We start from the raw sequence: 15816 nt of genomic DNA on the forward strand, positions 1-15816 counted from the left end.
CGACTCCGCTGGGGATCGAACCCAGAATCTCTGGTTTCGTAGACCAGCGCCTTATCCATTGGGCCACGGAGTCCTTGCATGTTTCTAATAACGGCAGTGTTATAACAATTCTGTAATTATTTAGTAGTCCTGCGTACCTAAATATAAGTCTTTTAAGACATTTCACTAGGAGTCTACATACGAAGCAAAATGAGTGAATCTATACTCTAAAGTATGTCTATATACATCCGTATGTAGTTCATTAGTGAAACCTTTAGAAAGACTTATATTTAGGAACGGAGGGAGTACATGCTACTGCATGTGCAATTAGGTGAGAATGCTCCAACACGTGCAGTTATTCAAGAAAATGGCTCATAAATACGCCTTGGTTTCATCTGAATTTGTTTATATTTTATTCATTAATTTGTTTTGATAGCTACTCAGAGGTCTTTCTTCCTTACTGACTCTCGTGCTTAATACGAAAAACGGTCCTTGTGTGAAAAGTGTCAACTGATTATCTCCTTTGTTTTTCTGATTGTTCTTCCGATAGGAATATTTCCTTGATCAGCTAACCTGGCGCATTTCCCCGTGATGGTACTATTTACATATCTTCTACCTCTGCTGCTTCTGTTCAGAAAGGATAGTTTAGACACTCGGCTGCACCAGCTTATGTTTCTAGAAATCCCAATTATAAGCTACTCCCTCCGTATCTAAATAATTATAGTTGGAAAGAACTAGCAATAACAGAGATAGCCATTTTGCATGAAAAGGTGTATATATAAGTAGGAAACATCTACTTCCTCCGTCCGGAATTACTTGTTGCTCAAATAGATGTATCTAAATGTATTTTAGTGTCAGATACATCCATTTGGGCGACAAAGTAATTATGGATGGATGTAGTACATGTAAGTGTGGAATCAACCGGAACTAAGAGCGCAAGTGAATCCTGCACATTGCCCATCTCCTTAATTTGCTTACCTTCTTTTCCTCCACCAAGCAAGGTCATTTTTTATTGAACGGATAAAGAAATCATTCATGACGTTTTAACATCAAGAATTGTGCCTCCTCACGAATATTGAACGGATAAAGAAATGTGCAATGTGCAGAATTCACTTGGAACATCCTGGCTATGTGCAAATTAAAGAAGGTCATTTTTTATTAAACGGATAAAGAAATCATTCCTCACGTTTTAACATCCTGGTAAGAACATGCATGACGTGTGCTTAGCCAAGCAGCTTGCTTGTTACTGGTTAGACAGTTAAACTCATTCACAACGCCATTTTTCTCTATAATTGTGCCTCCTCGCCAATTACCAACATACACAAACATCCACAACATTAACAGGTTTGTAAACTTGGACCCTGAACAAGTAACAAGTTTCTGTCTATGTCTTAGAAAGGAGAGGAATACACATGCAGCTCCGCATGGACGAAAATAAAATGTAAAAGTTGCACATAATTAAGCGATGCGCGCTGGTACTACTCACCGCATCACGTACATGGCTCAGCCTGGAAGTTTTGAGTAGCATGCCACATAATAAAGGTAGTTACTACGGCAATCATCCTGGATCTTTCTAAGTTTCCCAGTGTTGATGTTGTACGACAAAAGCTTTATTTGTTCCATGTCAACAAGGAAGATGAACCCTCTTTCCAAATCAAGAGCGACAATATGATAACCAAGCCAATGCGGCCAACTATTATTGTGAACAAAGTCATCTCTTCCAAGTGCATCTCTCATACTAACACGACACTTCAAAGACCACTCATAAGAATGATGAGCATCAAGACTGAAAACTACAGCTGTATCACCGCTCTCCTCTAGAAATACACACTGCAACAACCCTGATGATTGACCAAAGCAACCATACACGAGACTCCAAAGGCGACCCGGCAACTCGATGGTAAAATGACGGGGCGGTATGCCAGAACCCATTGCCTTCAACACTAGAATTTCACCGTCTACTGTGTGCACATACAGTACTCCTCCTACAAAGTGGTGTGGTTCATAAATCTGTACATCCAAACTCCATGTAGCATCCACAGTCCACGTGGATAGGTCAGACGAGAACAGCTCAAGTTTGTTGATACCAAGTGGCAATTCGTCAGAAAAGTTGAAGACATAGAACTGTGCCGACCATGATGGATCGAAGGCCAAAAAAGTTGTACATCTGGAGGCAATTGGGTCAGGGTCAGGGTGGATATCAGGAAGCGTCCTCCACTCTTGTGTTGCAGGGTTGCACACGATGAAGCGGCAAATATTTGGAGAAGTATAGTTGCTCTTGTACTGACAAAGAACTAGGCCATTGCAACAATCCACAAATATTAAATGTTCATGGTGCGGCAAGAACGTAAGACCTCCATCAATTTCCTCATCATTTCGTGATAGGCTAACAAGCTGCGCAACAGACCCATCTTTGCATCCATGAAAAAGACCAGTGGGAATTTTTGGTAGTTTCTGACGGTAGTGTGGATCCGAGGAGAAGGCAAGCCAGGCCTTGCAAACACATTTGAAGCGGCAAAAAGACTTGAAAGGCACCCGAGAAAGGACTTTCACCACCAGGTCATCGGGTAAACTAGCATCAGTAAGCACCTTCTCAGAGTCCATCTTTTAATTATATATGGCAGATTCCTTAAAAAAATAGGCAATGTCAAACAAAAAATAAAACAATAATTGAATATGGTCAACAGATAATTCATAACTGCATTCAATTAATTGGAAATATCTTTCGAACGACACAGATGCTAGCAAAACCAAGCTGCAGTTTAGTTCAAGAAAGAAACAGGTCAAAACAGGCAATTGTACTGAAGGAAGTGTATGCATAACCATGAGGTCTAAGCAATCTACCTCCACGTACGTGTATGTAGTTTAATTGTGTGTGCTGGAAAACAAGTATGATTGCCCGTGTAGAATTAAAGTAACATGTAACACATTACATATTAACTCAGGTCGCTGTATCCGAGAGCCACCGACTTAGTTCTATTTTTAGAATAACTAAAAATAGGATGCAAATTTTATGTGCACCAAATCATCTGATTGTTTAAATTACATATCAGTCACCATTAACATCCTATCAATACCAAGTTCCCAACTGTCTAAACTGGTGTTATGAGTTATGATCCATACACGTTGGGCGAGCTAGTAAAAAACATCAGACGGGGTGCTCATAACAATGAATCTTTTCCTATAAAACGATTGGGGACTGCTACGCGTCCACCGACGGATGTTTAGTAAACATTCGTCACCTCGATGACCATTCCATGTACGCGTGCAGCCATCCAATCTACGCGGCTCGGTCGCCTCCCCACACCCAATAATTCCTGAAACAAAGGTCGAGTTACAGAAACAACAACCGCGTTGCAGGAACAACGACGGTGTTGCAAAAATAATTCCTGAAACAACGGTCGCGTTGCAAAAATAATTTATACAACTCCTGAAACAACGGCTGCGTTGTTTCTGCAACGACCGCGTTGCAAAAAACTGAAGAGGGATAAATGGAGAGGGAGAGGTAGGAGACGGGATCCAAAAATCCAACGGAACTCCTGAAACAACGGTTGTGTTGTAGAAGCAACGACCGCATTAGACTCCACCTCCCCGGCGGTCTTCTCAGCAACGGCGGAGGCACACCTCGCCCCGGCCAGCCCGCCCCTCTCGGTCTCCCACCAGACACTCTCTGGCGCCGGCGAGCCTCCTCCCTGGCGGCGCGAGCGCGGCCCGCGGCAGCCCCCGCGGCGGGCCCAAGGGTCCTGCTCAGCACGGGCGCCATGAGAGTGACAAGGGCCCAACACTGCTTCAGGAAAGAAAAAAGAGCGGTTGGGGAAGATAAGATAAGGACACGCGTCATGCATTTGAGGTGGTAGATGCCCAGCGCTGGATCAACGTTCCGCTATTATTTTTCTCTCAGATGTCTCTAGATGCATACGCTAACTCCAAAGTCATGAGCAACTGAAATCTATTGGTTAGGGGTCATCATGGATCGGAAAGAGAGCTGCTAATTAATAGAGTTGCTTGATCTGATGGGATCAAAACCCATCTAGGGTTTGGATGTGGGTACAGGATCCAGGAACGGTGAGCGACCAAAGGCCAGATCCATAAGGGGGAAAGCGGAGTTGGGGGCGCATACCTGGGGAGGGTCGAGCTGGCGCGGCGAGGACGGCGGGCCGGAAGAGCAGCGCCGCCGGAAGCGCTCCGGCGAGGACGGGAGCACCGACCCTACAGCAGGCTGGGAGCATGAGACCGAGGGTGTGTCTCTGGGTGGGGCTGCCTGGGCTATATATGGGCCGGCAGAACACTATAGGGTGTATTTGAGCACCCAAAAAAAATGAAACAAAACAAACCAGTACAAATTTAAGATTTGCTCCATGTAGACTGTGGACTTGCATGACCTCTATTGAGGTAGGCAGCATGCACCCCTATTGGATTCGTCGGCAGCAAACGCATTGGGCGATGGCTATCATAGGCATGCCTATTGATTTCAATTATCAAGAAATCGAGGATCTGTTAATTAAGTTGAATATTGATGCGTAATATTGTGCGCTAATGATGGTGTGGGATCAACTGGTGCAACTATTAAGGATGCGAAGGGAATTGTGAAGGCAGGCGCCTTCGTGTTCATTCTACCACATGTGACATGTCTCAAGCGTAACAATGGAAGTAGTGCAAGTTATAAGGGATGGGTTGGTCCTAGAAAATGTGACGGTGTGTAGCGGTCCAAACTGAATTTGATGCCACTGAAATGATGGAGACATGTGCAAGCTAAGGAACTATTTGAAATTAAGCCACAACGGTTTTTGTCGATTAGCAAGCTGGATCGATTCGGAAGATAGAAATCATGCACTGTGCAAGGGAAAATAATGTAGATTGTGTTGAGTTAGCCGCATCGATTAGGAAGATAGAGTACGTGCATTATCCGAGGGAAGTGAATGAAGCGGCACATGAAATAGCTAGGTTCCGATTTTCTAATCAGAACTCTTGTTAAATACCCTGGCAAACCATGTATCTATTATTCCATCTGTTCCTAAATATATGTATTTTTAGATATTCGAGTGCGAACTATATACGAAGTAAAATGAGTAAATCTACATTCTAAAATATGTCTATATACATCTATATGTAATTCGTATTGAAATCTAACAACAGACTTATATTTAGGAACGGAGGGAGTATTTAATAACAATAAAGCATCATCATGCATTCCTAAGAAATAGTATGAAGATAAAGTAAATGGTGGTTTTTGCTATACAAACCTTTTATTCACTTAAATTTTATTCGGAAGTTCTTACATGTGTGTCGGTTGATGTTCCTGCTAGTTTGAATTCATACACTACAGGAATCGAGCATTTTGCCGTCAGGACGCTACAGACGGCAAAGAGCGAATTACAGTCGGCAAAATTTTTGCCGTCAGCCCATGACGGCAAATAATGTCGTCAGATCATGTGCCCGCAAAGGGCGTCTTTGCCGTCAGCGACCGGGACAACAGACGACAAAATGTTTGCCGTCAGTGGAATTATGTTGCCGTCAGCTACTTTGATAGACGGCAAAAAAAATGGTCAGAAAACGGAACGGCCTAGCTAACGGACGACGTTAGCCTTTTTTGCCGTCTTCCTAACCTATACATGACAGCAAAATATGACATTTTTTCTGCCGTCTTTCTAACCTATACATGACAGCAAAATATGCCAAATTTTTGCCGTCTTCTGAAGTTACACAAGACGGCAAACCACATGTTGGGGCGCCACATTTATTTGCCGTCATGAACATGACAACAAAGAGCATAAATATACAATGTATATATATATATAACATAATCCATACAACATATATATATATAGCATAATCCATAGAGCATAAATATATATAACATAATCCATAGAGCATATATATACATATATAACATAACACATCCATAATCCATACAGCATATATATAAATATATAACATAATCCATACAACATATATATAAATATAACATAATCCATAGAGCATATATATAACATCCATAATCCATACATATAACACATCCATAATCCATACATCGTATATATAACATCCTTAATCCATACATCATATATATAACATCCATAATCCATACAACATATAGCACATCCATGTATATATAGCATAATCCATAGCACATCCATGTATATATAGCATAATCCATAGCACATCAATGTCATAATATTTGGCATTACGATAAATGTCTTCATGTCAATATCGTAGTCCAAAGAACATCCGTACGACAACCTATAAAATGAAGTCATGCACATATGTCATATTTTGGCACACAATAAATAAAGGTTTTCATGTCCATAACAACAAAATAAGGTGCGCTAAATCATTTGTACCTAAATGAAATTTGTCGCCAGTCAATAGTTATAGATTCACACAAAGAGTTCTGATTTTTTTTCACTAGCTAGATGCCTGATGAAATCCCCGTTGGAGCCACTACCAAAGACACGAGGTAAAGTATAAGGACCTGATTATCATGTCTGAGAGTTATAGCCATAGTATATTTCGAGACTCATCAGATTGGTCCAAGTCTGACAGTCTGGTTATGCCTATAGAAATACTACAGACTTGTGGAACCAAGGGAAAACGATTTCGTCAAAAGACTAGTTATTGTCTGCTATCTGTCTAACTTAAATATAAAAATGGAAAATCCATAAGATAGGATACCACTATTCTTCTTTACATCAATTTCAATCACCAGCTAACATCATATACCTATTATTTGCTACATATGACGCCTACGTCTGATGTTGCTGGATCAATACATCTATTTTAGTTCAACAGCATGTGAAGCATATATCATATTATCAAAGCTGTACGGTTCAGATTACGGTTCAGATTAAGTAATACAAGTTGGGGAAAAAATGAGTTGTACGGTTCAGATTAACTATTATCAAAGCTGTACGGTTCAGATTACGGTTCAGAAACGAGCCGTACATCTAATGATGGGACCAAGTTATTACGGTTCAGATTAACTAATACAAGTTGCAAAAAAATTAAAAGAGATGCCTTCAAATATATATCTCCAGCATTTCTTTCTTTCCCAGTTAATAAAACGACCTGAAGCAATCATATTCTCTCCCGCAATCTCCTTCCCTCGATCCATGTTTGCAGGTTCAGGACTTCAGATTTAGATTTAGTTGTTCCAATCGTGCCTGCTACCTAAGCATATGATAGCGATGGAAAAGTAAAATCAGTGTTCCCTACCCCGCCAAAAACAATGACATGATATTAACAATTAGAGCATATTAACAATTCTGCTATGTCATTCTATGGGTTCAAATGGGTCAAATACATAGCTTCAAGTGGTCTCTAAATCATGAAGATCTCAAGTGGTCTCTACTTGTAAATGAGATATCGAGGCACTAACCATAACAGATCTCAAAGATGCGTAGAACCATCAATTCATATGTATGGCAGTATACTTGAGTTGATCGAATATGACGAGAAAGCCTACCTTGTTTAAATAATTCAGCTGCACTAAACAACATATAATCACAAGTTTGGATGTAGACAAATTGGTTCACTCCATTAAATGAGAGCTTTAAAGCATTGGCCACTGCCTTAACACTGATAACCTGTTCCAAATATAGTACTTCATCAGGGCATTATAAATCAATTTGAACAACTCATGTCCTGGTATGATGTATTGCAAACCTACCGTAAGAGACCCGAATAGTGAACATATTGCAACATATGCGAGCATTTTCCTTTGCTCGGTATGGTGAACAACCCAGAACACTAAAACAAGTGCAAGAGCTACAGCCAAGCAAGAATAGACTATGAAACCTGCCAGCACAGATTATAGTTGCATGTCAAAAATGGATTTGATAACATAAATATTTTACTAAAAAGTGCGATAGAAAACATAACCACAAACATAAAGAATGTTGCACAAAGGGAAACAACTTCCCTCATATACTTTCTTGGTGGTGTAACACCATATAGTTTTTATGGAAGTATCACATAGATATAGTGCATATAAACATATATGGTATTAACTCTAGTAGAATGACACAACATGTCTTGTCCACAAAACAAGCAAAGAAATTGAACTGTTAACTTTGGAACTGATTCCTGTATGTAGCATTTTATGTTTTTAAAGCCAAATCAGTAGCACTGCAGCACTGTCATCCATTAAAAGAATGAACATTAGCAAACACTATAAGGGAACAAGCACAAAAGGAGCGGCTAACAGAAGGATATATTTTTTGTCTAATAATGTAGCCAAGATATTTCTGAGCCCTACTTGGGAAAAATATGAAACTAACTGGAAAACTCTGGTGAGAATTAGAAAATATTACTGCATCTATTGTTTACCGAACAATGCGTTTCAAACAACCACTAATGGTAAATTGGTTATAAAGCAAAGTATATTATTAAGGACACATGGTCACAATGAACATTCGTACAAAGGGAAAACTATGAGAAATGGCACCAGGAACTATTTAAGGACTTGAAAAGAGATACCTGGTTCAGTTGCGAGTTGCCATATTTCGCTAACTGAATCAATCTTTCTTTCCATTGGGGCATGCAACACTATATCAACTGAACCAACAACACACAATGCACTACCAACCACGCAAACATATGCAACCTCTCATTCAAAATGAAGTGTGCTAGCACTGCGCTGCACGAACGAAAGAGAATTAAGGAAACATTCTATTATCAGTTCACCAGAATTATGGCTTAGGAAGGATGGCATGTGGAAAACCTAAATATGATGCTCAATGCTCCAAGAGGAGTAACAAGTATTGCTGGAGCAAATGCATATGCTGCAAAATTGGCCACCTCATCCAGAATCACTGCAAGAAATAATAGAGAGCGGTAAACATTACTTCAAGCCTACATCATATCATTAGAAAATGTTGTTCATTCCAAATAAAACTATAGTGAAACTAGGCTCCTGTGTTCTAGTATTGTAAGGAGGTGACCATCCTTCTTATCATCAATGGTACAAGCACGGACACTATCCTCACCTGACATCTAATGCCCGACGTAAAAACTACCAAAATATACATCTATTCGAAGATATTTGTGTGGCAACAAAACTCAGTTTTTTGTGGGGTGTTGCCCCACAAAGAAAAGAAAATTGGGTTAGTATCTCTACGGAGTGCCTTTGCTATAACGCCACCACATAAAGAAACAACTCAGTGTAAGTGATACTTACTAGTTACCATTCCTATCCACCATAACGGTTCATATAAGTATGAGTAGCCTCGAGAACCTATAAATCATGAGGGTAAAAAGCATAGATTAATTATTAATGGATTAAAGCAGTACAAATATTAAAAATTTATCTTTCACCTTGTCTGCGATGAAAAAAACATTGAAATAGATATAGGAGAGAGGCACAACCTGCTCTTACCCCAATGTCCCCAGCTTTCTTCAGGCCAATCTTCTTGATCACAAAGCTAGATCCAATAAAAGCACTCGATGACGTGGCTAAGGCGAAGCCCCTTAAATTGTCCAGAGACATCACCATGTTTGGCAGTCTATTGGCAATCAACTACAAAATTCAAGTCCTATCCTACAAAAGAAATAAGTTTACATTTAGTACACCATTTATAAATGTTCAAATTCAACATATTCAATGGAACACCAGGACCTTGGGTTGCTTTTAATTGGGCTTTTCAGGAACAGGTCCCTATGGGAATGTAGAAGAACACGGTGATATATTATGAGAATTAAAATAGTATGCGCCTAAAAAGTCTTAAAATTATAAGTGAAATAATCAGAAACTAGACTATCACAAAAATCGCAACACTACGATGGCAATACAAGAACAATACGCAACCTGCTACTGATAGAGAACCTGTCATCCTCCATCGATTTCATACGCAACCAAATAAGTACAGAGTTATCTTATGTTATTTCAAGGTAGAACCAAGGAGATTATTAAATTATTTCCTCCTTTATTAACAGAACACGCAGAAAACTGTTTTTCCGTGCAAAAAAAGGTATGTTGATTATCTAGGCTTCTCCTGAAGGATATCTATCTACTATTCTATCATTCATTTGAAGTTATTTCTTTTACTCAGTGATTCTGCTGTATATCAAATTATTTTTTAATTCTAGTAGTTCTTACTTAGTATATTTTAATGTTCTCTTACATAAATTGAAACAGACATAATCATTAGATAGTTACCGCACAGAAAAGGATAGTAAAAACCAATTAAGGGATACATGTAATGTGTAACACCGCATGTAAGACTGAACTGATAAACCTACAGAATTGATTTAACCTACAGAATTCAAAGTTAGAAACAAACTGAAAATAAAATAAAAGGAAAACATACTGAAAGTTAAGAACATTTTCAAAAGAACATGGGACTATAACTTTGTAATCTAGATGTCCAAATAAGGTTTTCATCTTACCCTGGCTATTTTGTTCCAATCAAGAACGCGACAACAAAACAACATCCGATGGAAATGGCCGTATAAGCAATCCAACGATACTGAGCAAAAGGATTTGAGAAATTTAGGATAAAAACAAGAACTCAGATAAATGATACTTTCTCCATTCACAAATACAAGATGTTTTGGATATTTCAATATGGACTATATATGGACTGAAATGAGTGAATAAACACACTAAAACGTGTCTATATACATCCGATTCAGAAAAAAAGTTAGAACATCTTATATATGTTAACGGAGGGACTAGTATCTAGTATGTATTACTTAACACAAGAAAGTACCTGAACTAATACACTCACTGACTGCATTAGAGTAAATATCAACAAAGCAATGCCATACACACTACAGGAATCAGCTATAGCAATATCAACAAAGCAATGCCATACACACTACAGGAATTAGAGGTCCGACGGCGGCGGCTGGGAGGTGTGGTGGAGGGAGGCCTACCGGAGGCGTCAGCCGGGGAGGGCACTAGCGGTGCTGGAGGGAGGCCCGACCGGTGGTTCGACCTACACTCCCGCTTGGTGGCGACCGGAGACAGGCAGGGAGGGCGGCCTACCCTCCCACCATGTCGCGCAAACGGACGACGGCGGCCGACGAGGGCACCGGCGGCGTCAGCCGGGGAGGGCACTAGCGGGAGGACCGACCGGAGGTGTGGTGGAGGGAGGCCCGACCGGAGGTGGCCTACCCTCCCGCCATGTCGCGCAGACGGACGAGGGCGGCCGGGGAGGGCACCGGCGACGTGTTGGAAATATGCCCTAGAGGCAATAATAAATTAGTTATTATTATATTTCTTTGTTCATGATAATCGTTTATTATCCATGCTATAATTATATTGATTGGAAACACAATACTTGTGTGGATACATAGACAAAACACTGTCCCTAGTAAGCCTCTAGTTGACTGGCTCGTTGATCAAAGATGGCCAAGGTTTCCTGGCCATAGGCAAGTGTTGTTACTTGATAACGGGATCACATCATTAGGAGAATCATGTGATGGACTAGACCCAAACTAATAGACGTAGCATGTTGATCGTGTCATTTTGTTGCTACTGTTTTCTGCGTGTCAAGTATTTGTTCCTATGACCATGAGATCATATAACTCACTGACACCGGAGGAATGCTTTGTGTGTATCAAACGTCGCAACGTAACTGGGTGACTATAAAGATGCTCTATAGGTATCTCCGAAGGTGTTACTTGAGTTAGTATGGATCGAGACTGGGATTTGTCACTCCGTGTGACGGAGAGGTATCTCGGGGCCCACTCCGTAATACAACATCACACACAAGCCATGCAAGCAATGTGACTCAGTGTAAGTTGCAGGATCTTGTATTACGGAACGAGTAAAGAGACTTTCCGGTAAAGGAGATTGAAATAGGTATGCAGATACTGACGATCGAATCTCGGGCAAGTAACATACCGAAGGATAAAGGGAATAACATACGGGATTATATGAATCCTTGGCACTGAGGTTCAAACGATAAGATCTTCGTAGAATATGTAGGATCCAATATGGGCATCCAGGTCCCGCTATTGGATATTGACCGAGGAGTGTCTCGGGTCATGTCTACATAGTTCTCGAACCCGCAGGGTCTGCACACTTAAGGTTCGACGTTGTTTTATGCGTATTTGAGTTATATGGTTGGTTACCGAATGTTGTTCGGAGTCCTGGATGAGATCACGGACATCACGAGGGTTTCCGGAATGGTCCGGAAACGAAGATTGATATATAGGATGACCTCATTTGATTACCGAAAGGTTTTCGGAGTTACCGGGAATGTACCGGGAATGACGAATGGGTTCCGGGAGTTCACCGGGGGGGGGGGCAACCCACCCCGGGGAATCCCATAGGCATTGAGGGTGGCGCACCAGCCCTTAGTGGGCTGGTGGGACAACCCAAAAGAGCCCTATGCGCATTGGAAGAAAAATCAAAGAGAAAAGAAAAAAAAGGAGGAGGTGGGAAAGGAAAGAAGGACTCCACCCACCAAACCAAGTAGGACTCGGTTTGGGGGGGGGGAGACCTTCCCCCCTTGGCTCGGACGACCCCCTTGGGGCTCCTTGAGCCCCAAGGCAAGGCTCCCCCTCTCCCACCTATATATACGGAGGTTTTAGGGCTGATTTGAGACGACTTTTCCACGGCAGCCCGACCACATACCTCCACGGTTTTACCTCTAGATCGCGTTTCTGTGGAGCTCGGGCGGAGCCCTGCTGAGACGAGATCATCACCAACCTCCGGAGCGCCATCACGCTTCCGGGGAACTCTTCTACCTCTCTGTCTCTCTTTCTGGATCAAGAAGGCCGAGATCATCGTCGAGCTATACGTGTGCTGAACGCGGAGGTGCCGTCCGTTCGGCACTAGATCGTGGGACTGATCGCGGGACGGTTCGCGGGGCGGATCGAGGAACGTGAGGACGTTCCACTACATCAACCGCGTTCACTAACACTTCTGTTGTACGGTCTGCAAGGGCACGTAGATCACACATCCCCTCTCGTAGATGGACATCACCATGATAGGTCTTCGTGCGCGTAGGAATTTTTTTGTTTCCCATGCGACGTTCTCCAACAGTGGCATCATGAGCTAGGTTCATGCTGTTGGAAATATGCCCTAGAGGCAATAATAAATTAGTTATTATTATATTTCTTAGTTCATGATAATCGTTTATTATCCATGCTATAATTGTATTGATTGGAAACACAATACTTGTGTGGATACATAGACAAAACACTGTCCCTAGTAAGCCTCTAGTTGACTAGCTCGTTGATCAAAGATGGTCAAGGTTTCCTGGCCATAGGAAAGTGTTGTCACTTGATAACGAGATCACATCATTAGGACAATCATGTGATGGACTAGACCCAAACTAATAGACGTAGCATGTTGATCGTGTCATTTTGTTGCTACTGTTTTCTGCGTGTCAAGTATTTGTTCCTATGACCATGAGATCATATAACTCACTGACACCGGAGGAATGCTTTGTGTGTATCAAACGTCGCAATGTAACTGGGTGACTATAAAGATGCTCTACAGGTATCTCCGAAGGTGTTAGTTGAGTTAGTATGGATCAAGACTGGGATTTGTCACTCCGTATGACGGAGAGGTATCTCGGGGCCCACTCGGTAATACAACATCACACACAAGCCTTGCAAGCAATGTGACTTAGTGTAAGTTGCGGGATCTTGTATTACGGAACGAGTAATGAGACTTGCCGGTAAACGAGATTGAAATAGGTATGCGGATACTAACGATCGAATCTCGGGCAAGTAACATACCGAAAGACAAGGGGAATGACATATGGGATTATATGAATCCTTGGCACTGAGGTTCAAACGATAAGATCTTCGTAGAATATGTAGGATCCAATATGGGCATCTAGGTCCCGCTATTGGATATTGACCGAGGAGTCTCTCGGGTAATGTCTACATAGTTCTCGAACCCGCAGGGTCTGCACACTTAAGGTTTGACGTTGTTTTATGTGTATTTGAGTTATATGGTTGGTTACCGAATGTTGTTCGGAGTCCCAGATGAGATCACAGACGTCGCGAGGGTTTCCGGAATGGTCCGGAAACGAAGATTGATATATAGGATGACCTCATTTGATTACCGGAAGGTTTTCGGAGTTACCGGGAATGTACCGGGAATGACGAATGGGTTCCGGGAGTTCACCGGGGGGGCCCACCCACCCCGGGGAAGCCCATGGGTGTTTGGGGTGCCGCACCAGCCCTTAGTGGGCTGGTGAGACATCCCAAGAGAGGCCTATGCGCATAGGAAAGAAAATCAAAGAGGAAAGAAAAAAAAAAAGGAGGTGGGAAAGGGAAGAAGGAGTCCACCTTCCAAACCAAGTAGATTTCGGTTTGGGAGGGGGAGACCTTCCCCCTTGGCTCGGCCGACTCCCTTGGGAGTCCTTGGACCCCAAGGCAAGTCTTCCCCCTCCTCCTCCTATATATAGTGGGGTTTTAGGGCTGATTTGAGACAACTTTGCCACGGCAGCCCGACCACATATCTCCACGGTTTTACCTCTAGATTACGTTTCTGCGGAGCTCGGGCGGAGCCCTGCCGAGACAAGATCATCACCAACCTCCGGAGCGCCGTCACTCTGCCGGAGAACTCTTCTACCTCTCCGTCTCTCTTGCTGGATCAAGAAGGCCGAGATCATCGTCGAGATGTACGTGTGCTAAACGCGGAGGTGCCGTCCGTTCGGCACTAGATCGTGGGATTGATCGCGGGATAGTTCGCGGGGCGGATCGAGGGACGTGAGGACGTTCCACTATATCAACCGCGTTCACTAACGCTTCTGCTGTACGGTCTACAAGGGTACGTAGATTACACATCCCCTCTCGTAGATGGACATCACCATGATAGGTCTTCGTGCGCGTAGGAAAATTTTTGTTTCCCATGCGACGTTCCCCAACAGTGGCATCATGAGCTAGGTTCATGCGTAGATGTCTTCTCGAGTAGAACACAAAAGTTTATGTGGGCGGTGATGTGCGTTTTGCTGCCCTCCTTAGTCTTTTCTTGATTCCGCGGTATTGTTGGATCGAAGCGGCTCGGACCGACATTACTCGTACACTTACGAGAGACTGGTTTCATCGCTACGAGTAACTCCGTTGCTCAAAGATGACTGGTGGGTGTCAGTTTCTCCAACTTTAGTTGAATCGGAATTGACCGAGGAGGTCCTTGGATGAGGTTAAATAGCAACTCATATATCTCCGTTGTGGTGTTTGCGTAAGTAAGATGCGATCCTACTAGATACCCATGGTCACCACGTAAAACATGCAACAACAAAATTAGAGGACGTCTAACTTGTTTTTGCGGGTTATGCTTGTGATGTGATATGGCCAACGATGTGATGTGATATATTGGATGTATGAGATGATCATGTTGTAATAGTTAATATCGACTTGCACGTCGATGGTACGGCAACCGGCAGGAGCCATAGGGTTGTCTTTATAACTAACGTTTGTGCTTGCAGATGCGTTTACTATTTTGCTAGGACGTAGCTTTAGTAGTAATAGCATGCGTAGCATGATAACCCCGATGGCGAAACGTTGATGGAGATCATGATGATGGAGATCATGGTGTGACGCCGGTGACAAGAAGATCGTGCCGGTGCTTTGGTGATGGAGATCAAGAAGCACATGATGATGGCCATATCATGTCACTTATGAATTGCATGTGATGTTAATCCTTTTATGCACCTTATTTTGCTTAGAACGACGGTAGCATTATGAGGTGATCTCTCACTAAAATTTCAAGACGAAATTGTGTTCTCCCCGACTGTGCACCGTTGCGACAATTCTTTGTTTCGAGACACCACGTGATGATCGGGTGTGATAGACTCAACGTTCACATACAACGGGTGCAAAACAGTTGCGCACGCGGAACACTCGGGTTAAGCTTGACGAGCCTAGCATGTG

The 15816-nt window shown here is 42.4% G+C and overlaps 1 protein-coding gene, 1 non-coding gene and 1 pseudogene across 2 annotated transcripts; all 3 read right to left on the minus strand.

Annotated features, from left to right (window-relative positions):
* Positions 1-73, minus strand: TRNAR-ACG. The gene has a single exon. It is a non-coding gene; the product is annotated as a tRNA-Arg (tRNA).
* Positions 74-1472: 1399 nt separating this feature from the next.
* Positions 1473-2603, minus strand: LOC123419792 (putative F-box protein At4g38870). The gene has a single exon (XM_045107219.1). The coding sequence runs from the start codon at positions 2581-2583 to the stop codon at positions 1483-1485; it is 1101 nt and encodes a 366-aa protein (XP_044963154.1). The 5' UTR covers positions 2584-2603; the 3' UTR covers positions 1473-1482.
* An 80-nt stretch (positions 2604-2683) lies between these two features.
* Positions 2684-9481, minus strand: LOC123402293 (annotated as a pseudogene).
* Between the last annotated feature and the right edge of the window lie 6335 nt (positions 9482-15816).

Source organism: Hordeum vulgare, chromosome 1H (assembly GCF_904849725.1).
Source record: "Hordeum vulgare subsp. vulgare chromosome 1H, MorexV3_pseudomolecules_assembly, whole genome shotgun sequence".
In the NCBI taxonomy this organism is placed as follows: domain Eukaryota; kingdom Viridiplantae; phylum Streptophyta; class Magnoliopsida; order Poales; family Poaceae; genus Hordeum; species Hordeum vulgare.

Bases quoted from the DNA above. Each gene is read 5' to 3' on its own strand.
- LOC123419792 (XM_045107219.1), bottom strand. From the start codon at position 2,583: ATGGACTCTGAGAAGGTGCTTACTGATGCTAGTTTACCCGATGACCTG.